At 39.9% G+C, this 25,040-nt stretch overlaps 1 protein-coding gene across 1 annotated transcript in view; it reads left to right on the forward strand.

Annotated features, from left to right (window-relative positions):
- Positions 1–25,040, forward strand: part of LOC148355028 (BMP/retinoic acid-inducible neural-specific protein 3-like) — a 62,944-nt gene that overhangs the window by 20,406 nt on the left and 17,498 nt on the right. Inside the window, exons 3-4 of the mRNA XM_088350083.1 lie at positions 10,368–10,558; positions 13,919–14,109. Of these exons, the coding sequence (XP_088206209.1) occupies positions 10,368–10,558; positions 13,919–14,109 (382 nt within the window). The remainder of the gene's footprint in view (positions 1–10,367; positions 10,559–13,918; positions 14,110–25,040) is intronic.

Consider the following 25,040-nt stretch of genomic DNA (forward strand, 5'->3'; position numbering starts at 1 on the left):
GAGAAATTAGAAAATTGGCTTTGAAAGTCGTTCAAAAGTGCTTGAATTTGGTCATTAAAAGGGTCTACAAACCCAGATTCCAGGAATTGTGGAGACCTAAAGAGGATTCACGGCTACTAATCTTTTTGTACATATTTACTTTGACAAGCAGATGAAGTGTGGATAAAACGCTTGGCAACACAGCAATATATTTTTATGATACACAGCTGAGAATCTGTACCTTATTACTATTTGTCGCTTCTTCCTCCAAGAGAAAAGCTCGGTCGGGGCCACAATTCAACAAATGTGGATCTCTGAGATGTGCCGGTATTTTGATGTATTATTGGCGACTGAAGACAGGTCGCTATCAACTGGCCGTAAATCACACCTTTCTATTCTGCAAAAAACCTCGCCGAGTCACCCAATCAAATTCTTAGCTCGATTATTGGGATAAGTACTGGCACGAATTTGTCACAACGAGGTGTCATACGAGGAGATACGTGGAAATTGTGTCATAAATCACAGAGAGGTGTCAGCCAACGTCCAGACAATTGAGAGACACCGTCCCTTGTTTTGTAAGTATGTCTCGATCCGGCAGATGTTTTATAGTGTCGTTGATCAGTGGCACCTTCATTTTTTTCCTAGTACAAAAAAGTAACACATTATGCTCCTCGGGAGAAAAGGTTGTACATTTTAAATCAAAACAAATGGGTAGGATGCGCTTTTGGAGCGGAATGAAGAAGCTAAACCATGCGACCGATCTTGATTCCATCCCTTGCCCCTATTACGGAGTGATGGACGGGACACAGCAATCAATAGTCCAAATTAAAAGAAACAAAAAAACATTTTTAGAATCTTTCTAATAAGTACAGTCGGCCGACTGAACATTTTAGTGTGTCAGCAGATGACTAATCTTTTGGGTATATAAAACTGTCATGTCAGTATAGGCTATTATCAGTACGCTAATTGTTAGCCCAATAATCATTGTGTACCCTTAGTTTAGTTGGTAACTAGTGTTGACATGTATATTCCCTTTTACTTCGGTTTCATTGAATTTCTTCCATTAAGGGCACTGGGCTAGAACCACGTAATGTCACCGCCCACCATGGGCCAACACAACGCTTTGTTAATTGTGAAAGAATTCAAAAAGACCATTTCTTTTTTAATTAGGTACAGAACGTGTCGTGTTCCGCCCTACAATTATGTAGAAACTATGGAAAATATTACACGTGACAGGAGACTCAAGAAATTTAGTCTCAAAGTTGACCGATTTGGCCTGTATTCTATAGATAAAAATAAGCACAATAGTTTTATAATGGTGAATCCCATTAGCATGTAGCGCTCCGAAACAGACAACAATTGCATAACGCTCATTTCTGCTTAAATAACTTGGAAATTTGCTTACTGTGTCACTGGGGGACTTGTGACTGTTTTGTCCAATATGAGTGCTTCAACCTCTAACAGTTGTGTAGTTTACTTTTACCTGCCGTTCTTAAAACATAGGTTTTATCTTTGTCTTAGCCTCCTATCAGATAGCTAAATTTTGGCTTTTGGTATAACATTGTGTGACTAGCTCTCTGTTCCCCTGCCCCTGACCAATACCAAGCAAGCTGCTTAGCGATGGCTGGGGCAACCCACCAGAGACGCTCAGTGCCAGCGGGTTGACCAGGGCCCAAAAAACCTCGCCTCCCCCCCAAAATAAGGATAAAGAAAAGATAGATAGAGATAGATAGATAGATACCTTATTCATCCCCGTAGGGAAATTCACACTTCCAGCAGTCTACCCTGTTGTTTATTAACAGATTAACATGATGCCCTAGGGGTGCTTGTAGCGGGGTGCATGACGTCACACGCTAGTCCAATCTTTTCTTTGTGTCCAGGGATACACCACCTCGTGTTAGCAAGTCCGCCTCCTCTCCGATTCCCCCAGGCTTTCGTGTCTCTGTATAGCGGCACTGAAGCCGGATTGCTCCGGGTAGCTCCGGGTGGCTACAAGTTAGCGTCCGGAATGCTAAACGTGAGCCACGTTTCCGCAAAACACGGCAACTGTGCTCACTGTGCGCTTCGATGTTTTCCACCAGCACTCGTTGGCCCTTTTTGGTAGTGAGTTATGGATGGTACCGAAGACTTATAGCCCCACTAGCCGCTTAGCTAGCTCCGGCTCTTCTTCCACGATAGGCCCCTTCATCACGCCGGCACGAGAATTCTTCAGGGCAAGGAGTTGATTCCTTGAATAAACGCATTTTTGTGCGCTAAAACCCATGTCCATTGGATAGAAGTAACCCATAGTGTAGTTATCAAAACGGGAAGAAAAACACCGAAGATAGAAGCAGACAATAAAACAAACAATCACAAAAAGTGAGACATAACAGGGGAGCTGCTGGAAAGGCGCCGAACAAGCATTTTAAGCCACAGTATTTAAAATGTAGAAAAGAAAGAAGCGTGCTTTGGATAATTACTGGCAGAAATTTGTCACCATGAGGTCTCATGCGAGAAGATACGTGAAAATTGTGTTGTAAATCACAGAGGGGTGTCAGCCAACGTCCAGGCAATTGAGAGACACCGTCCCATGTTCTGTAAGTATGTCTCGACCCAGCAGACGTTTTATAGCGTCGTTGATCAGCGGCTGCTTCATTTTTCCCTCCCTGGCAAAAGGTAGTTGTCTGCCAGAGCTCGACAGCATGGGCGGCAAGATTAATAGTCTTATCATGTGGGCAAGTGATTAGAGATCTCTTAGTACTTATTACTCCACATTATCACGGAATCCCCTGAGAGGATTCTGTCAGCTGCAAGGTTGTGTTTCAGGCCCTCCTGATTACCTTAATATGGCATTGATTAATTGTGATGATATTACAAGGAAAAAGGCAACCTCAAAACTAAATCGATTGTGAATCTTACCAAATTAAATTTCACTCATAGTGCGTGGTACTTGTTGTGGAGATGATTGAAACCAAGACAGGATGATTTTTTTCGCTTTTGGTATGTTTACTGTACATGTAACCACTAATCCAATTGGAAACGTAATATTCCCATACTTTGATTATATAATATGATCCAATTAAAGAGGCATTGTGTATTATTTGACCTCTAGATGATGCTTTTTGCTGTCTATCGGGACCCACGCCAGTGTCTTAAGGGCAAGCTCCACTAGAGCCTTACCCCCAGGTCAATGTCGCGTGTGATTTCAGACCCCACCACCAATCAGACTACAGAATGGACGGCAGTGAAAAAGTCAGTCGATATCACCATTTCATGAACAATGGCTTGATAATTGCACCCAAAACCAGCCTGGGGCACAGTGAATTTTCACTACAGACTTGTAGGTCTAAAAGCTTACACTCCATAGTCAGTCAAACCATAGCATCTCTGCTTTGTAGACTGAATGGACGTAGCCACACGGTCGACCCTTGGGTGCTCACCAAGACCAAACCAACATTTGGTTCCAGGAGTTGGGCAGTTATACACCCGCCTCCCCTCCCAACCAACATTCTTTATCGCCCCGTAAACAGAACACCCTTGCATTGTCAATCAAGCGTGCTTTGTCCAAGGGCTATATAGTTGCTACTGTATTGTCTTAGTGCAACCAAAAACTAGTGCTAACAAGCACAAGGACCAATACAAACTGTGACCGAACTACACCATTTCTCAGTGGGTATTATTTGACCACTAGCTCATGCTGTATTGTATCGTGCAACTAAACACAAGTGCTAGCAAACAAACAAGCATACAAACGACGGAGACTCTAAGTGACCAAAAAGAAAACATTTTCTTCTCATGTTTTGCCCATCTTTTCGCCAGGTTTTGGGGTTTATGGGTACCCGTAGCAGCAATACGGTAAAATGATCTGCTCCCTGTCAGCAATGCTCGTGTTATGTGAAATAAAATGTCTCGAACTACGAGTATATGCATGTTTATATATGTTGTTATCACCAGATTGTAATTATTAGACGGTTTAAATAAGCCTCGTCAACCACTAAAACAGTGTTTTTAGAGACACTAATCATTTCAATGATTTGTCACTCTAGTTAAAATTCATTTTTTAGAAAAGGACTACAACTCCTCACTGGTGAGCTAAATTCTGAGACAGTCCACAGACTACAAAGGGGCTCTCAGGAGGCTACCTGGTGCCCACGGCACCATATTGGAGACCCCTGATCTAATTTGTTTGATTGATAGATGATGGACACATGTGGGGGAGGCAGGAACTGGTGGCAGGGGTGCTCCAAAAAAAGACAGTATCTATCATCAAAAATAAAGACCAAAGTACCAAACAAATTAGTGGGCGCATAGCACCTAAAATGTCCCCAAAAATTAGAAACAAAAAACAAAATTGACTTAAAACACGAAAACTTCATATGGAATAATTCAGGGAACAGACAAACCAGAAACAAACTAACCAACTAACTAACCTGCCATTAAGGTGGATATGGAAATGGCAATAGAAACCAGGATGACAATGGCCGAAAAAAAAAAAAAAAAAAAAAAGACAATGACCCAAGAGTAGGAAAGCAGGATAATTGGGAACAGGTGTATGGTGATTGGACACACCTTTGCCCCATTTAAACATTGTTAGGGCCTTCTGGGGGCAGCACGGCGGCGCAGTGGTTAGCACAGTTCTGAAGTCATGAGATCGAACCTCCTGTGTGGAGTTTGCATGTTCTCCCCGTGCTTGTGTGGGTTTCCTCCAGGCACTCTGGTTTCCCCCCACATTCCAAAAACATGCATTTTGGGTTAATTGGTCAGTTCAAATTGTCCCTCCAAGAGGAAGGCCGCGATTGACGTGGATGGATGGTGTTATGAGTGCACTGCAGGAAAGAGGTATAAATATAATGGAAGCTAGAGCTCTTGTTGGTGATAGAAAGGAGTGGAGAGGTGTTGTGAAAGGATAGTGGGATTGTGGACACGTTCTTAAGGATGGGCTGGGCAACCGTATGATGCGGCAGGGGTAAACCAGTGAAAGCTGTCAGGCCCTGCTGTTGAACAAAAGAGTTGTTGACCCGAGTGACATGGCCGCTTTCTGGTGTCCCGTTTCATCTGGAGGGACGAAAGCATGACCAACTTGGGTGCCGAGGTGCCTAACTTGTTTGGGTGTTTGGGCAATTGGGTTGGCCATGGTCCCAGAAATGTTGTGTGTTTTTCTTTTTTTGTTATTTATTTCCCTTTTACTTTCTTTGTTATTGTATGTGTGTGTCTTGCTGTCGGTCACCCCTCTTGAGGGATATGACCAAGGTAGATAGATAGATAATAAATTGTCCCTAAGTGTGAATGAGCGCGGGAGTTGTCTCTGTGTGCCCTGCGATTGGCTGGCAACCAGTTCAAGGTGTCCCCTGCCCACTGCCCAAAGATAACTGGAATGGGCTCCAGCACCCCCGCGACCCTACTGAGGATAAGCGGTGCAGATAATGGATGGATGGATGGATAATGGGGCCCTATGCTTGTGGATGTATGTCAGATCCTAACAGTGTCATTTCCTTTCAATGAATATACTTTTTTTACCACCAAGCTATAAATAATAGACACCTATAGTTGGGTTAGTCATTTTCCTATTCTGATTACTCGTACACGTATATCGTATATCCATTTAAATAATCTGATTGCTTGTAGGGAGATCAATGATGCACCCAAACTCTGACTAACTTGTCAAAAAAGCCTATTGTTTTTTGGTTGTTTTTTTGGGATATTTCAATTTTATTTTCTGCCCCCACTGCAAAAAAAAAAAATACAGTTGTATCCCCCCATATGTAGTGTGACCCTAGCCATGTACAAGTATATAGCAATGGAGCTCACTTTTGGAGTGGAAAGTAAAAAACATGGTTTGTTGAATTTGGAATATGACATAATTGAAATCTTTTTTTAACCAAGGAAACACAGTCTATTTGTGTTATAATATTGCTCCCGCTTAACCCTTGTAATGGAATACTCACAAACGCCATATATATGTGGTTAATTGTTTGTCTCTAGGCATGTAAACGATTCATTTGGTTTGCTACGAAAATCTGATTTCGGATTCCCGTCTGACCTTTCTCTGCATGATTACATAGTCGACGTGTTTGTTCGTGTGTTATTTTTTATATAAGTTTAAAACTAGGGATGCACCAACATGAAAATTCTAAGCTGTAAAAATATGGAAAACAAAATAACTGAATTGTTAAAAATGGCCCAATATAAAATGATGAATACCTGACTGGCACATTACTAGCTGCATGTTTAAACTATTTATTTTAGTAAAAAAAAAAAAAAAAAAAAAAAAAAAAGGGTGTTGTAAAGAAAGTTGAAGTAAAACTTATGAGAATCTAAAATGCAAACAACACAAGCAAGCTCATTCCTCTTTATACTTTGAGTAAAGTGGATGCTTCTGATGAAATATAAATCGCAGGGGATGCTGCACTAAACAGTCGATCATTTTTAAGTACACGTTTTCTGGGAATTTTAACGTTTAAATTGACAGGAGAGTGAATAGTGACAAGAAAGCTGTAGATGGAGGTAACAAATGACAATGATAATGGTGCAGCAGTTAGCAAAGTTTAAAAATGGGTCATTCTTACACATTCCCTTGGTAAAAATAATACTGTATTACGAGTTAGTTAAAGGAGGAGTGTATCCTTTGAGGTATGCTTGAACAAATACATATTGTATCTATTAAGTATGGGGTGAAACCAGATCAATAGCCCCTACTTATTGCCCAATTGTATCAATTCAAATGTTATCATAGCTGTTTAGGGCGTAAAAAAATCAGTTCGATTAAACAGTGAAGGTTAGAGAAATAAGTCATGTTGATCTCTGCAGGTCTTTTTTTTTTTTATTTCTATTGTCAGTGGAGCAAGCATATAGTCGAAAAAGTCTGTTTATTGCAAAATCCGAACTCTAAAAAAATGAAAAAACAAGTTTATTTGAGCGCATCTAAGAAATTAAATCATTTCATTTCATTTCAAATGCATGTTCTTGCATGCAAATCATAATCGTGATGCTTAAGGCTGCAATGCCTTAAAACCAGGAGATGGCAGCGGAGAGTAACACACGCTTCAAATCTCGCACGTAATCTTTAAACTCTCCTTGGACATACTGTAAATTCACGGCTTCCAATTGTGCGACAGGTTCGAGCCTTGTCCGAGTCGAAACTTACAACATTTTGGTTGAAATCCGATGTTTTTGTGAGATAGTTCACATTTCCCACAAAATGCGTCTCCTGTGACTTTAGAGTGTCACGTATTTCATTGCCATTTTATTCTGTTTGTGTGCAAGAGGACGCGTTAACTCTCTTGTAAAGCATTGTTAGCGGTAATGCTCATAGATGCTAATGCCATAGCATATCTAGCAATCTGAATGCTATTGTGCTACCGGAGGCTTAACAGAGTTGTACCCCAAAATGGATCAAATCCAAAACCTCACTTACCCTTCCAATGAATGCCCTCCGTGATTTCATCCACATTGGTGTGTTGATTTCTACGCCGCGCGGAAGAAAATGGTTACCGAGCAGCCGTGAGAGAATTGAAGATTAATGAATCGTAGGTTTGCAAGTCAAGGGAGGTGAAAAACGAACTCCGACAAGTTTTACTGTGTTTTACTTTGTAATCAATACTTAAATAAACCTCAACCAAACTCAGTTTTCCTGCCGCTGTATTTTCCAAAACGCACACTTGTACCATTTTCTGTGTTGTGCCTAAAACTGCTCTCTGGTGGCTTTGCCTTGCTATTGCATTTCTTCTTTTTTTGTGAGCAGAGCCTACAGAGTTGGTTTTCTAAAAAGAGCTGCAATTCCCATCTTTATTACCCACTAAGAAAAATCCTCACAATTTTGCATTTTTTTTAAGTGGAAAACGTGCCGAATTTGATGCATATCTTGAAAAAAAAAGTTCTGTTTTTTGTTATTTTTACAGCACAGTTCACATGTCAGAGAATGTATTGTTATTTCTGAAATCTTAGCATTAGTTTATGAGCGAAATCAAAGCCCACCAGGGGCTCCTTTTAATTAAGTATGACTAAATAAATCGAAAGCTCTTTGCCTGATATAATATCTTTTTTTTAGTGGCTACAATGAGCATCAGTATATTAATTCCACCCCAGGGGGAGTACGCAGGTGCTATGAAGAGACTTTTAGGGAGTGTTTTAGAGCCCATTCCTCAGGTACCGCTTCTGCAAGTCTATGAATATTTTTATTGATGTTCACAGTCGTCTCTTTCCCGCGAATATTTCCTTTGGGTCTTAAGCAACTCTAAGTGTCTTGGTGCATTAAATAGCCTGCTGAGAGACGCCCAATTCGTTTTTCGCGAGTGGCGTTTTAGCTAAAGAAAAATAGCTTTGCGCTAAAACGTAGTACAGTTCTGAGCATATTCATTATGAACTATGGTGAAGGTAAAGCATCCAATTCAAAAGCAAACAACTTATCTTATCTGGCCACTATCACGAAGAGAAGAGTGGAAACAGAAAAAAAACGCTTTAGGAGAGCTTGCCGGAAATTGGTTCATGCTATGTGGCTAAAGTAAGCATTGTTTGTATAATTAGAAGTTATATTCAGTTATGATAATATCTATGCATAGTAAAATATCATGAAAGAGGATTGAGGGTGTGAGAAATGTTGATACATTTATGTTCTTACATCTGTTGAATATTAATGCTAATAGAATCAAATCTGATTATATAAGAAGTCTATTATAAAACATTGAATTTCTGACAACGAACAGGACAATCATGTTTATTTATATGTATAGGCCTTGATTACAGTCATTGATCAACATTTTTATACTCATTGTTCCAAATTATTGTCTACTCTACATCACCAAGTACTCAGCTGTAACACTTCAAGTGTTTTGAAAAATAATCCATTCATTTGTTCAATAATTCATTCATTCATATATTAAAAAAAACATTTTTTTTCCTTCCATCCATCTTCTCCATTCATTTAACCTCCAAACCTCTTTTCCTCACAAGTTGCATAATTGTTGCAAAACCTTTTGTAATATTCCAGGTCCTACCTGCAGAACAAACTATTTACGCTATATGCACTTTAGGCAGGATAAGGCTGCTTGCTTATCACATTCCATGATAAGTTGGGAAAAAACACCATCAGGGGGATTTGAGGATTTACAAATTCTCTTTCCAAAACCCTTTTTCTGCCCCCTTACTCTGTCCTGCTCGTTCCCTCATCCCCTCCTTGATGCATAGGACGTGCTTTGAATCGAGCTTTCATTCTGCAGCAGGCGGCTCAAGAGACACAGTGTCCCCTTTGAAGGGGGTCATTTTGAATTGTACAGCAAGCAACATATCTAAGATTAATAACTTTACTATGTGCGTAAATGCAGAAAATGACTGATTATCACATGGTCAGCAGAAAGGTCAATGTGCTTTGTCTGCTTATTCATATTAGATTTGAATGCATCTCCTGAGCTATGCTGAAATTGCCTAATGGAGCCTCAAAATTACATTACTGACACATTTTGAACATATGTCCATCTCTTGCACTTTACTTTTTGTTTAATAGTTTCCAACCAATTGGATTTACATTTTGATCCACGGGAACATCTGGCTGCTTCATTACTCTGGATTTAATGTGTTGAGCATACTTCAAAAGGCCATGTCGTTGCTTTCAAATAACAGTGGACAAAAGTCACATGTCTTCTTCCTGATATGCATTCTTGAGTAGACAAAAAAAAACAATGTTGGTTTACATGAAGCACTTATGTTGCAATGCATTTACCATGATAGCCCCATGCAATCTTTTGAGCGGCTTTTGGAAATAATTCGAGACTCCCTGCTTAAAAGGTCAAGAAACTGAAAATGTGGTGGAATGAATCAGCTTGTGTGATTGCTAATTCTGGAAATGTTTCATTCTGTTTCCGTTGCCACAGGCAGAAACCATTTCTTTTTTTTTACTCGTCATATAAGAGCTTGTACATAAGATCTGCCATTACATGGCTATAAACAAAAATGTCAGCTTTATAATGGCCATGACATTTCAGTCATGATATGAAGAATTGAAAACACTTCTTATTTGATGCTTCTTTTTCTATTGCCATTTTCATACAGTGTTAATGGACTTTACTGGCAGTTTATAATTTCCTTGTAAATGTAGTTATAGTCAGCGCTGAGACGTAATAACTGTTATATTTCCCAAACTTCTTTTTGGTCACACTTTATGTGAATCCATTTATTCAATATGTGTGAAAAATATGATCTTTGATACGTTTTTCTGTGACTAACTTGTTTTTGAGTTATTGGCTCATTCATATTTTCAAGACAGATTCAGCTAGTTCGAAACTATCTGCACAGACTTTTACATATTCGTCAAATACCTCAGATGGATAGTGCTGGCTGCTACTTTCTAAAACAAATCTGCTCAATAAAAACCTTGACTATGTTGTTTTCCTTTTTTCTCTGTTTTAAATGTGTAGGGAGTTTGGGAGATGGAAAGTGAACAATTTAGCATCAGAAAAACGAGATTTCTTACAATCTCCCCTACCTTTGACATCGGAGTTTGTCAGGAATATTAGACTCCTTGGCCGAAGGCCCAGCATGCAGATGATTACCGACAACCTGATCAAGAAATACGGCACCCACTTCCTGATGTCAGCCACGCTTGGAGGTAAAATGAAAAACGGTCTTCTGCATTTAAATAATCATGCAACAAGACAAAAATAATATTTGGTTCAAATATGTGATGAAAACAAACTAACGGTGACGATGAAGGTAGACGTACAATTGACCAATGACTGTGTTACATCATCACTTGCAATGATTAAAATCACACTCCCGTTAGTGCTTGCTTTAAAAAAGTTACCTAGTCTGAAAAAAAAAAATAGATGAGAAGATTTCCATTTCATTGGGGGGGAATTCCCATTGGGAATGCGAGAGAGGATCACATTTTGCTAAGTAGATTTACAAGGGACCGTCTGTCAATTACTCTGGACGCGACTCTCAGCTTTAACATGGTTACGTTTTGTTAGTGGATGTAAACACGATGTGGCTTGACCAGCCGCCTAAGCTCCCTGGACTTCAGCCAGTACTTAGCGCTATGGAATAAGGAGAGGAAGGAGTTTGCATTGGCAGCTCGCCAGATTTCAGCCTGTGTGCCTCCAAAAGGATACTGTACACATTAACATCAAAAAAAGGAAAGAGAAAAACGGGATAATGACATTAATAAATAGATTCTCAAATTATGAGGGTGCCCTTCAGCGGCCAGGAGATAAATCAAAAACGATCCCTCGGCATTAGATAATAATGCAGGGTTGCCATCAGAGCACTCATTTTGCATTTTGTGATATTAGTGTATTACCTAAAGATCTCAAACTAAAAGTGCTCATTACAATGACCCCCAAAAGTATGCATACTTGCCATTTCATTTACAGCCACACTTGAGCTCGAACGCAACAACAGGACATGATAGGCTGCATTGCAATGCACACAAAAGACACTGGAGGATGTTTTGGTTGATCTATTTGAGGTCAAGACCAAGAGGTACATGTAAAAAGAAAATCAATACCGCCACTATAATACTTCACCTTATATATTTTCAGTCACATTGCCCAGCACATATGAAAGGTTTTGCCAGCATTAGATAAACACGACATACCTGCTACTATGGTTTGTATTTGTAAGTCAAGGCATACAAGTGATCGATTTAAAAGAAACCAGAAACAACAGACCTCCAAAAGGCTTCTCTTGAAAAAAACAGCAACAGTTTGTGGCAGAAGCAGAAGAGTGCTGTCAAGAAAATCCATAAATAACTATGTTTCAAGACAACGTTGTTGTATACGTGTAAACTGAGCTTAAGAAAGAACAATGATATTCTTGGGCTGAAGTTTGTTTGAACTGCAACATCTGTGAGGACGTTTTATGGACTCCAGGGATGAGGATTATTCCTCGCCACACGGTCATGCATGCAAGAGTTTGTATTAAAAATAACTGCCAAAACAATATTCACATACAAGCTGTTCTTTGAAAGGCAATGTCAGTAATGGCAAGGTTTAAGCTAGCTTGGTTTCTTCTGGATTGGGTTTGCTAATCTTCATGATGATGTAATCTGATGGAAAGCAGCTCAATGAAATCAGTGAATAGGAACATTTGATCCCTCAATATAATGAAAAAGTCAACAATAATTGAGGACATCATTCATCAAAATGCAATTAAATCAAACTTTGGCTATAGACCACTTTTCATACATAATAATGCAACGGCCAAGTGCTACCATGTACTTGAAACATCAAATATTGAAGTACGATCCCTTACACCCATACAGGAGAGGGTAGAGTGGGCAAATATTTAACTCAAGTAAAAGTACTGTTACTTCCGAATAATATCACTCAAGTAAAAGTAAAAAAAAAAAAAACTGCTCAAGTACCCAAAGGAACTGTAGCAACGTCTTTTATCTCAATTTATTTTCAAACAACCATTCAATCCTATCATCAAATCATAGGCCATTTAACAGTTCATTAGATTATCAGTCTATCCAAACAACAATAAATTACATTTGATATTAAAATAGATTAAATAATAAAAGTAAATACATTTTTTAATAAACAACAAAATAACAATAGTGTAAATAAAATAATGCATTAAGCACAAGTAGTCCATGCATAGCCCGAGGACTTTTTTTAAGAGGCTTTGCAAGCAGAAAAAAAACTAGCTAGCACATTAACTCATATTATTTGTGTGTCTCTGTGTGTGGATTTCAGTCTGTGTGAAAAAAGTAAGAACTGTGGAGAAAAGAGAAAACAAAATAAAGCTATTTTGGAATTCGGCTTAATCAGTATATTACCAATTATGACGAAAATTGTGCACAAAATAAATTAATAATCTAGAAAAAAAACTATTATTTGACTAATTTATAGCAGCATGTATGTTTTCACTCCACCACAATATGCTGCTGTGTTGTGTAACTCATTTAAACGTTTACTTGTTTATACTGACCAATGTAAACGTCAAGCAGCTCAGAATCTCTGGAAAACACGCAAGATGTAATTATAATGTAAATTAAAAAGCATCGACTATTCAGTGCAACAACCAGGGTTGGGTAGGGTTACTTTAACTGGATTACTTTCAATTACTTTTGGATTACTCCAATACCAAATATGCTAATAAAAGACAAAAGAAACTAAATATGACTAAAATTATGAAATTGTGTGCAGCCTTGGGGAGTAACGGAATACATGGAACGGCAAAAATGGTGTTAGCAAGCTGTTTGGATTTATTTTAATTTTGTTTCTGTCGCATTTTATGTTAGTTTTGCCGGAGATCAAAGAGATCAAAGCCAGGAGAGAAAGCTTACCACGTGTTGTCAGTCATATTTTTATTCATATTTAGTTTATTTTGTCTTTTATTAGCATATTTGGTACTGGAGTAATCCAAAAGTAATTGAAAGTAATCCAGTTAAAGTAACCCTACCCAACCCTGGCAACAACAAATAAACTATGTAATACAAGAATAAAAGACAACTTTGTAGGTAGGAAAACATGTAGTATGCAAAACACCTGGAAAAACTGGAGACAAACTAAAATATTTACAGAATTACAATAAATAATTACAAAACATGTATGAGCTTTTCTATACCCAACAAATATAAATTCAACAGCACAGAATCCCAGAAAATAAATCTGCCGGACACATCAAGAATGCACTCAAACAGACGGACGTGTACTTATGTGGAGGCGATTCAAATAACAAAGTATCAGGTTCAATGTAGCCTAAAGTAGCGGAGTAGGACTATCTTTTCTTATTCACAAATCTATTTAAGTGGAAGTAAAAAGTATCTGGATTTAAAAACACTCCTAGAGGTACAAAATGTCCCAAAACATACTCAAGTGAATGCACTCACATGACCTAAAGAACAAAGGCTAGTACAGAATAACCATGTAAGGAGGAGCACTCAAGGGGAGCTCCTTCATGCTTTGAAGGTAACCTGCCGGCCCACAACCATGCCTCCAACATTCTTCTTTTTTTTGCGCAGGAGAAGAAGCCTTGACAATATTTGTGGACAAGAGAAGGCTAAGTAAGAAAGGTGAAGCGAGCGACTACTCCGGTAACTCTTCAAGCGTCACTCTAGAGGCTCTGCACCAGCTGGCCGCCTCCTACTTCATCGACAGAGAAAGCACTTTGCGCAAGCTGCATCACATTCAGATCGCCTCCACTGCCATCAAGGTAAAAGTGTGATGCAAAAGACATGTACTTCCTCTAACTTAATCCTTTTTTTTTGTTAGTTTATGCATAGACAGGTGCCTGTCTGTCTGTGCCTGTCTGTCTCTCGAGAGACAGATAGATGGGAACCAACAAAAAAACTTTGCACAAATTTGTATCTTAAAGGCTTCCTTAAAATTTGGAAAATACATAACTGACAGAGCTGCGCTTCAAATTTGCTACTGCAATAATACTCAATCATTTTATTCCTGCACCCCTAGAGGACGCCCGGATAACCACACTTTGGGATATTAAAAGGACACATGTAATGAGATGGGCAGCAAGGCGGCGCGGTGGTTAGCGTGTGTGCGGCACAGTTCTGAGGTCATGAGATCGAACCTCCTGTGTGGAGTTTGCATGTTCTCCCCGTGCTTGCGTGGGTTTCCTCCGGGCTCTCCGGTTTCCTCCCACATTCCAAAAACTTGCATGTTAAGCTGATTGGCTGGCCCAAATTGTCCCTAGGTGTGAATGAGCGAACAAATTGTCTGTCCCTGTGTGCCCTGCAACTGGCTGGCAACCAGTCAAGGGGGCCCCCTGTCCCCTGCCTGAAGATAGCTGGGATGGGATCCAGCACCCCCGCGATCCTATAAGCGGTGCAGATAATGGATGGATGGATGGATGTACTGAGATTATAAGCCCTGTCTACAATAAAACATAAGTAGTAAATGACTATATCTCAACTTTAAAAACATGCCGATCTATTTTATTTATGTTTTTTAAGTTATTTTCCTGGAAAAAAACAACTCAGAGATGACGCCTTTTCTAAGAATGGCCCCCAATAAAATTATTTGCTGAAGTCACAAAAATATTCAGAGAAAAGGCTTTTCAGTTCCAGATGTTTTGAGATCAAAAACATCCTTTAATTTGATAAATGTTAATTGTTTTGTGAAAACTAACTCACCGTGAAGGGTCCCAACAGGTGTATTTACAAAATACACACAAGCATTTTTATTGAGACAGGGAGAGGAGCTGGTTGGATTTTTAAGATGTTCTGGAATTTTCACTGATGAGTGATTGGAACAGATTTAGTTTTTATTGAGGAATAGTCATGTTAGGATGGGCAATATATCCAAAATGTTTATTCAACCGATAATGTCTTGATAAAGTTTTGAGTCAGAATTTTTGTCTGATAGCTATGTTGCGTGTATAATTGCTATTAGATAATACAAGGTGTCGTATCTAACAGCAAACATACATGGTTTAAGCTGGACACAGTCTGTGACTCTCCCAGGGTCATAGGGTATTTTGGGTCTTTCAATTTGTTAGGAATTTCTAAAATGACAATGTCTCTTGTACTACCTCCTATGTCATTACCAGGTTTATTATTTCAAGTAGAAAGAAGAGAGAGTAAAACGACATAAAGGAAGACTAAGAGGAATGTAATGGAGAGAGAAGTGACAAACAAAAAGAGTGAGTGAAGAAGATGAAAAGGGAGAAAGAAAGAAGAAAGATAAGTAGGATTTAGGGTTAAATAGATATCAAATATCTCTGAATTGTTTTTTTCCTCCACTTGGTTCCAGGTAGCGCACTACGCCACGCTTCCCCCTACTCAACCGGAGCCAGCGTGATTTCATTTGTTGCAGGAAAAGATGATTATCAAAATATTTCTAACTAAAACAGAACTTAGACACATATGTTGAATATTTCCGCAACACACAAACGTTGATCAAATTTCTCAATGACGACAACAATCCTAATAAGTTAGAACAAATGATTTAAAGAAAAAAGAAAAGAAAAAAAAAACTGAAAGAATTCCCCGTATTGCGGTCATGTTTATTCTGGTGAGGCACAGGTAGTGTCACGACCAGAACGGAATCAGGACCCGATTGCGTAATGTTTACCACCAGTTTTATTGAAAGACAGAGGAATCTATCGGCACTATGGTATGGTAAAATACTATACGTAGCCATAATACAATACAACTTTTACTTATATCTGTACATTCGAGGAAACTGTGCGGGTCAGATGTATCGACATTTCGTTCTGTATACACGTGTACTAGAATGACAATAAAGTAGATCTGAATCTGAATCTGGATCTGAATGGTTGCGCCCACGATCCGGTGTTCACTGGACGCGGGAAGCAAGTCGCTCTCATACTCGGATTGTGATCTGAATACGGAATAGGATCTTCCGTAGTAAGCGATGGCGGTGTCAGGGATGGAAAAAACGGGTGGGGGCCTGAGGGTCAAACAGAGTTGCCTGATACAACCGAATGTTTGATCTTACATTACACATAGTCCAGTGTTTTTCCGAATTGCTCAGTCCACAATTGAATGGATTTGGGAGTACAGTCCATAAACATGCCCGATTAAAGTCGCCCGTTGACGATAAAGCTCCGTTGGGGTGTGCAAGCTGCTGTTTGATGATAGCAGCGGGCAGGAGATTTAGTGCTATGCTAACGTTAGCATCCGGTGAAACTGTTAGCGGTGGAAAGTATACAGCAAACACAAAGACCACAGTTAACTCTCCCGGTACATAGAAGGGTCTGCACGATACTGCTAGAAACTCCATATCGAGTGAGCAGTGTGTGTCAATGGTTCGGCTATCATTGTAGCGCGTAGTCTCCAACACCTGTTTTTACCGGAGTCTTCGTCTCGTTCGAGCCGGTGATGTAATGCGGCGTCAGGAAAGCCAAGACTCCGTGATGGCAAAAAAAAATCCTCCAATTCCGGACGTTGTTGGTGGCGATCCGCAGCTCAATTCACTCATTGTGGTCGATGGATCTGGCGTTGGTTGAACATGCTTGGGAGCGCTGGTCTGTGTGGTCGCCTTCTTAGCTTAGCCCAAGCTTAGCTCAGCCTTTGCTCCGTCGTTGTCATTGTCGGCAGGCGGGCAAATCTTCCAGGGAGATCCGGTGGTATCTGTATATCCCTCGGGATGTAGTGGATATTATTGTAAATGCGAAGGGAGTCAAAGGGAAAATAAGAGGGATCAGGGGACACTGAAAAACAAAAGACGAACTGGAGCCCGAGCCGCAGCGTATGCACAACGCGCCGCCATCTTGACTTTGTGCTGAATGTGCTGCGTCTTTCGAATGAAACCATTAAATGAAAGGCATTTCTTCATTATGTAAAAATAGTCCATGCAACAAGAAAAAAAATGGATGACTTGACTTGTTACCTTGCTAATACAACACTTATTCTATGTGTGAGACTGAGGTCTGCATCAAATTAGTAATATTGATCTCACTATCGCCTTCTGCCATGAAGCATTGTAATTGCGTGCCTCATACTTTATCTGCAGATTCTCAGCACATTGATACAGCAACGGTAATCATGGGTATTCTGAAAACATTCAAACTGTGAAAGAATTCAGATTTATTTACAATTCTTGTAATTTGAAACAAATCCTTAAAATGACTTGACACGTCCTTTATCGTCGGACCGTAATGCACAACGGGCAACAAACTAAGGATGTGTGGATTTTCCGCTTCCTGCGAACTATTCATTTGTTGGCTGCTGTGAAAAGAAAGACAGCGTGGAGCTGACACTTTTTATCAGCGTGCTCATGATAAGATTTAATCTCCAGCTGCACATTGAGTCAGCAGGAATCGCTGATGAGCGCATATGGTGAAGGGGAGATAAATGAATCTCGTAAAAGTGCGCCACTGACAGGTTGCTACCACTGCTTGTCACCTTCAGGTAGCGCGCGACAATTACTGTGACACCGGAGAGGGCAACCCTCCTTTCTTCCCGCAAAACGCAACTACTGTAGCTACAAACGTATAATGAGCAGCTGCTGACGCCCAATGTTGGGCGGGTTACTGGTTACTAAAAAGAAAACTCACAGTTACTGGTTACTTCATTTAAAAAGTAATCCTGTTACACCCAGATTGCTGAAACCCTGGAAGTTTCTATCCAGTTAGAAATGGCCGTATTTACTCAGATAAAATAAATAGAAGATAACATGTACAGCAAATGTGGAAGAGATGAAGCTTTCATATTTCCTGCATTGTGCAATCTTGAGAGCTTGCAAACAATCAGTGAGACAAACCATATCCATTTTGTTGTCTTCATATCACTAAAATACAGTATTTCCTTTTTAATTTACAGGTTATGTCCAAGACATTTTACTTTTTTCTCCAGACATGGTGCATTCCCCCCAAAAATTTTACTAATACAAAAAAAAAAATTCTGCACTCTTTTACTGTAAAGTCTGTGTTGCCGTTCGCCCCATTGCTTTTGTTGTTCCTGCAGTAGCCATGGCCCTCCCAACGCACTACCTACCATTCGCCACTAGTGACACACAATCAAATAAATGCATATAAATTGACTTCCTTGTTTTTTTTTTGTTTTTTTTTTGGGGGGGGGTGGTAAATATGGCTTGTATGCAAGTATATAATGGACAAATATCAGAGCATCAGTGATGACTGTGTTTGATACGGCGACACCATAAGTGTAGAGAGACATCTCTCTACTTCAGGGTTTGGTTGTTGCTGATTTACTCCTTTGCAGCTATTCATTGTGCATTGTGTTCCGCATTATGATTGGCTAAACTTAGGAAGACACTTTCTATTGCCAGCAAAAGTGGACCTATCAACTCGCTAAACCTGCTCATGTGGATCCTTTGCCCTCTTTAGTGGCTCCCTGGGGCATTTAAAAAAATGCTTGATATCTGCATTACAGAACCAGAAGGTAAACTTGATGCCACATGATGGCGGCAAAGTTATCATATTAAGTGAAATGAACCGGGTCCTTGAATCATAAAGTTGTGTGACAAAAAAGTACCGAAGTTGTTTTTTTTTTTTAAATTAAAAACCTTTATAAAGTACAGTACTTTTGTTTGTAAAACAAATATTTGAGCCTGTACATTTTAGTAATAATTAAATAAGTGAATAAATAAATAAAGGTTATCCCAAATTAACTGGGATAATCGAGAGATTACGGTATTCAGTTGAATTTTGTAGGTAGTATTACATTTCCCAACATTACTGTGTTGAGGTGCTTAGCCTTTTTGCTGAGGGTTGTGTATTATTAAAATAGCAGAGAAGCAACTGTCAATGAACATAATGCATTGTAATACATGTGCCTCTTTTAAGAGTAGGGGAAATAACCCACCACGTCCAATGACAATTGAGTTACAACATTTTATCAATAACACGTTACAGTACTCGTTACTGAGAAACTTAACTCCCAACTCTGCTGACACAGAACCCAAATGAGCCCTTTTTCGTCAAATGTCGACACAGCCCCTCGGCCGCCGTGTTCATTTTTGTAGCGACAGACAGGAAGCGCGGGAGAAAGAATGTTTCTTCATGCCTTAGAGGGGTTTATCCGGCGGAACTGACAGGCGAGTAGCACAAAAAGCAAGAGCGGCAGATTCACCTCCATCACTTTTCCCAACGACTCAAAAGAGAATCATTCTCTAGTACAGTGTATCATTTCCATGGGGCAGTGACCCTCGCTGTAGCAGAACGGATCCTTCTAAGCGCTCTCTGCATGATTTGAAATCAAACAAGTTGAGAAGGTAAGGAGCTTCTCGTCCTGCTGTCAGGATGCAAAGGTGAAATTGAAGCACATTTCGCAGGAAAGGCACAAGAACAAATTGAGAGATCTCAGTGAAAGAAAAAAAACGTATCATACAGATAGATGCATTCCTTAGAGTGGATCCCTTTCTTGAAAAGACCTTTTAAGGATGTGACAAAAGAAATTGGTTTTCAGATTGAAAATGTGCAAGTGCATCGGAGCAAACCAAATTCAACCACTTTGAAATATATCAGGTGTCATATCGAAGTGTCTTTCCCCGGAATGAAATAGGACAAGACCATTTATATGTACTGTATGTCAAAAGGCAATGAAAAAGTCAGTCAATCCATGGAAGACTGAGCCTAGAAATACATGTATAATTAAACAACTACCGACAAACATATGCCGTATGATTTACTTAACACATAAAACAAACACATTCGAATAATTATTTAATTTAAAAAGTGACCATTTGGGAAATAACTGCTGTATTTTCAAAATCACATATGAATCATTCCAACTTGATTATTATCAATGATGCTCATTCATAAATTGTACGCATTCAAGCCTGTCAAGTCAAGTCAAGTCAAGTCATGTTTATTTGTATAGCCCTTAATCACAAAGATCTGCCCTTAATCTCAAAGGGCTGCACAGACCACAGATTGTTGCAAACCACGGACAATTATGACACCAGCGCCTGATCTAAAACCTACACGAGGGCAAATAATACACAGATATTTTCAACATAAAATATAGGTTATTCATAAAATAGAAGTGAGTTCTAAGCTTAGATGTAAACAGTTCCACTGAGGTTGCAGATCGAATCTCAGGGGGAAGAGCATTCCACAGCACCGGGGCCAGAATGGAGAACGTTCTCGAACCTGCGGATCTCTTCTTGGCTCTTGGGATCACTAGTAGACCGACATTTTCAGAGCGAAGGCTCCGGCACTGGAACAGAGGGGGGAAATAAATCTGAAAGATATGAGGGAGCAAGTCCATGCATGATTTTGCATACTACCAACAGAACCTTAAAATCACATCTTAAGCTAACAGGGAGCCAATGCAGGTTAGGTATAATCGGGGAAATGTGATCAAACTTTCAAGTCTTAGGGGCCGGTCACACAGCCGTTTGCGCCTGAATCACGGCTAAAATTTAGCGTTTTTTTTTGCCCGTGGTTGCCCGCGATGGAAAATGCGCAAAATTTGCCAACCCGCTGTTCATCGGTGGTATGCCCGCAAAACAGACGCCGGCGACTGTTCCGCTTCCTCATCGCGTCATTTCTGCGTCATGTTCTCGTGTGGACCACAGGTATAAAAGCTCCCAAGCCGGTGTTGTGCCCAAATCCGACTCCTACGCAACACCCCCACCCCCCACCCCCTCGCGTGAACGCGCATTCTGCTGCGATCGCTTTTGTTGGAAGCTTGCATTGACGTTGGTGACTTTTTCATCCGCGTTAACAAACGCATTTTGTAGAATACGATCGCACTTTATTGTTTAAATAAACGCGTTATATAGACTAGGATCTCCCAATTGTTATAATTAGCTCGCTTTATTGTTTTAATAAGCGTTTTATATAGAATACGATCGCTTTTGTTGGAAGCGCAGCAGAATGCGCGTTCACGCGAGGGGGGGAGGATTTACCATTCGATTACGTTCACAACAAAAACAAAGACGGAATGGTTTAAGTTGTATTACATTCCCAACAAATGCAAGACGAAGTGGTTTTGGTTATATGTTCGCCATTACATTCCCTAAAAGTGAGATAAAACGAGGTAAAAGTGGTTGTAGTAGCGAGGGGATGCAAATCTCGGCAGGGATGCATTTCTCGGATAACACCGGGCTGTAGAAATCATAACCGCTCAAGACACAGTCCCGTGAAGATCAAGATTTCAAGCTATGGCATCATTTTTATTTTATTATCTTGAAAAGAAATGTCAAAAAATAAAAATGGATTAAGACGAGGTCACTACGCTGACGGGGATCCATGTTCACCCCCTTGACGTCTCGAGCACAACTGACGTGTGCTCGGCAAATCGCGCTGTATATACGCGGAGAAAGGCATTTGACTGTCACACGCGTAACACGCTAATTTCACGTAATAACACCGCGATACAGGCGCAGAACATGCTATTACCATGCTCCACCCACGATTACCCGCTGAAATTTCCCTTCCTACCCATGTGTAACCACGCCCTGGCCGCGGCCAGAGCACGTCGTTTCGCCTCATTTCCGCGTCATTACCTCGTGTTGACCAAGTGTGCTGCACGCGGTTTAACACGTGCTCAAACTTTTGAGCAGCTCAAAACTTTTTCGCGCGGCCAACCGCGTGTGAATTTCCGACCGCGAGTAAAGCACTGCTGTATCTCGTCTATATGGCGGTCTCAAAACGTCCAACAGCACCCAACAGCGTCTGCTTCACGGTCAGAAATTTCTGGCCGTGGTTCAGCCTCGATACGTTCATGAAAGGCTGTGTACCCACGCTCTGAAGAATTGAGCAGCGCAAAACTTTTTCGCGCTGCCACCCGCGCGCGAGTTTCCGACCGCGTGTTAAGCACTGCTGTATCTCGTCTGTATGGCGATCTCAAAGCGTCCAATAGCGTCCGCCTCACAGGCAGAAATTTTGGGCCGTGATTCAGCCGCAAATGTCTGTGTGACCGGCCCCTTAGTTAATAGCCTCGCTGCAGCATTTTGTACCAGCTGAAGGCTCTTGATTTTGGACTTTGGGAGACCGGAGAGTAGTGCATTACAGTAATTGAGACGAGAGGTAACAAACATATGAATTACAATCCCCACATCTGACTGAGATATCATAGGTCGAATTTTAGCAATGTTGCGAAGATGGAAGAAAGCTGTTCTTGTAATATTCTTAGCGTATGTTTGAAAGGACAGATCATGGTCAAATATGACACCTAATTTTTTGACTGAGTCACTTTGGGTGATATTACATTTGTCAATGTTCAGAGCCGCTTTTGAGAACAAGTCACGGCATTTAGATGGACCAATAAATAGCATTTCGGTCTTATCAGAGTTAAGGCGCGAGAGGTTGGGTGACATCCATTATTTTATCACAGTGAGGCAGGCCTCCAAATTCCCATGGTTTAGAGTGGTAGATTCCTCCATCGGAAGATATAGTTGAATGTTATCCGTGTAGCGATGAAAACCGATATTATACTTGCGAATAATATCACCTAATTGAAGCATGTAAATGCTGACAAGAAGGGGGCCAAGTACTGAACCCTGCGGAACACCACAGGTAACACTAAAGGGCTCAGATGTCATTTCACCATATAGAACATAGTGCGTCCTATCAGAGAGATAGGATCTGAACCATAAGAGGACGGTTCCTGAGAGACCAATCCACTTTTCCAACCGTTCTAATAAGATATTATATAAAACTCACTTCTATTCTATAGCATAAGAATAATGTAAACTTCTTATATGTAATAACTTGTGAAGCCCTTTGAGACTATTTGGGATTAAGGGCTATACAAATAAAAATGACTTGACTTGACTTGATATTATGGTCCCCAGTGTCAAAGGCAGCACTAAAGTCCAGCAGCAGCAAGAATGATGCAGCACTGGAGTCCATTGCCAGGAGAAGATCATTGGTTACCTTAATCAGGGCTGTTTCAGTAGAGTGGTTGATAGAGTGGCCCTGAATCCTGATTGCATTGATTCAAAAAGATTGTTCTCGGATGTAAAATCATTCAGCTGCTGTGCTACAACTTTTTCAAGTACTTTAGAATGAAACAGTAGGTTTGACACGGGTCTATAATTACATAAGCTTTCTGGGTCAAGGTTGGGTCCTTTCAGGGCTAACCAAACACCAAGCTAACCAAGCTAGAAAGATAATCACAACCTATGAATAGCTATGTTTATATTCAAAGCCTAACTATGTTTTAAAACTCATTTTTTTTAACCATATCATTATTATTCAAATGCATGTGAATTGGGTCACTGTTTTCAATAAAAATGATTAAAATTGTTTCTGTGAAGTTTCAATGATAAAATCAACATCTAATTTTTTGGGCCATTTCATGAGGCCCTAGTCCAAATAAATCATGAATTACAACACATTGTATTTTTTATCTTTGGAATAAAAAGAAACAAAACAATAAATCACTTGTTCTGGCCAAATAAAATACGGTAGACCCGTAGAGTATGGCATCAATCCCTTCTGAGGTGGGGGTGCACATTGAGATTGCCATATAGCGGGCGGTAGACACTTATGATAATTTCCAAAAACTTAAGTCCATCAATCTATCTATCCATTTTCCTTAGTCATATCCCTCAAAAGGGGTGACCGACAGAGTGATATGACCAAGGTAGATGGATAGATGGATGGATGGACTTGGGTTTTGGAAATTGTCATAGTTTTCTACCCCCCGCAATATGGCAGTCTCAATGTGCCACCCCCACCTCAGAAAACCCAAGTACCACAGATAAATGTATCGAAATAACAAAACAATATATAATTAGAACAGCGTGTAATTTATGTACATATGATTAAATAGCAGTATAAATAAACATGATTGTAAACAAATATTAATTTTAAACTTGAGCTGATACAGTGGAGTTAGTGGGTTGATACAGAAGGGTGAGGATACAGTGGATTAAATTTAAAACTGATCCAAAAACTTCCATTTGTCTAGATTTGAATGCTCTTAGAAATTGCACATTGAATGTTCACTACAAAATATTAAATCTCAAGGACAGAATATTGAGGGCAAAAAAAACCTCCGCAGAATTCGATTTGATTTAATTTTTGTGTTCAAAGTACTACATGGAATGATCGATGTGCCTTTTGATCAATTTTTTGAGTTATGTCGTGTTGATGGTTTACGTGGTCACAAATATAAGTTACGGGTGCCTAGACCTACCAGCAACTTGCATGGAAACTTTATTTCTTTCAGGATACCAAAAATTTGGAATTTTTTGCCTGACCGGTTTATTAGTGCAAATACGGTGAAAACTTTTAAGCAAAGGTTGGCAGAAATAGATCTGTCAAATTTCCTTAGGGGAGGGGGCGTAAGGTGACCATATTTGGCCATGCTCACTCTCAGCATTAGTTTTTTCTTTTTGTCATGTTTTGATTAATGTATCCAACAATACCTTCAATAAACATTTAATTTTAAACATTTCATTTAATTGTTTTATAATCAAATCTTACATGCCTGATTTGTGGTTGTAAATTGATAGTGAACCTCGAAAAGATCTAAGCCAGGGGTGTCAAACTCATTTTAACTCGGGGGCCACACGATAGAACAAACATTCTGTCGGGGGGTGGACTAGTAGATTAAAGAAAAAGAAAAAGAGAGACAAAGAAATAAGAGAAAGAGGGAGGGTAAAGGAGAGAGGGCGGGACAAAGAAAGAAAAAGAGAGAGAGGGAGAGAGCGTGAGAAACAAGAGATAAAATGTCGTGAGAG

This window comes from Urocampus carinirostris, chromosome 12 (assembly GCF_059441175.1).
Source record: "Urocampus carinirostris isolate Australia breed hairy pipefish chromosome 12, RoL_Ucar_1.0, whole genome shotgun sequence".
NCBI lineage: Eukaryota > Metazoa > Chordata > Actinopteri > Syngnathiformes > Syngnathidae > Urocampus > Urocampus carinirostris.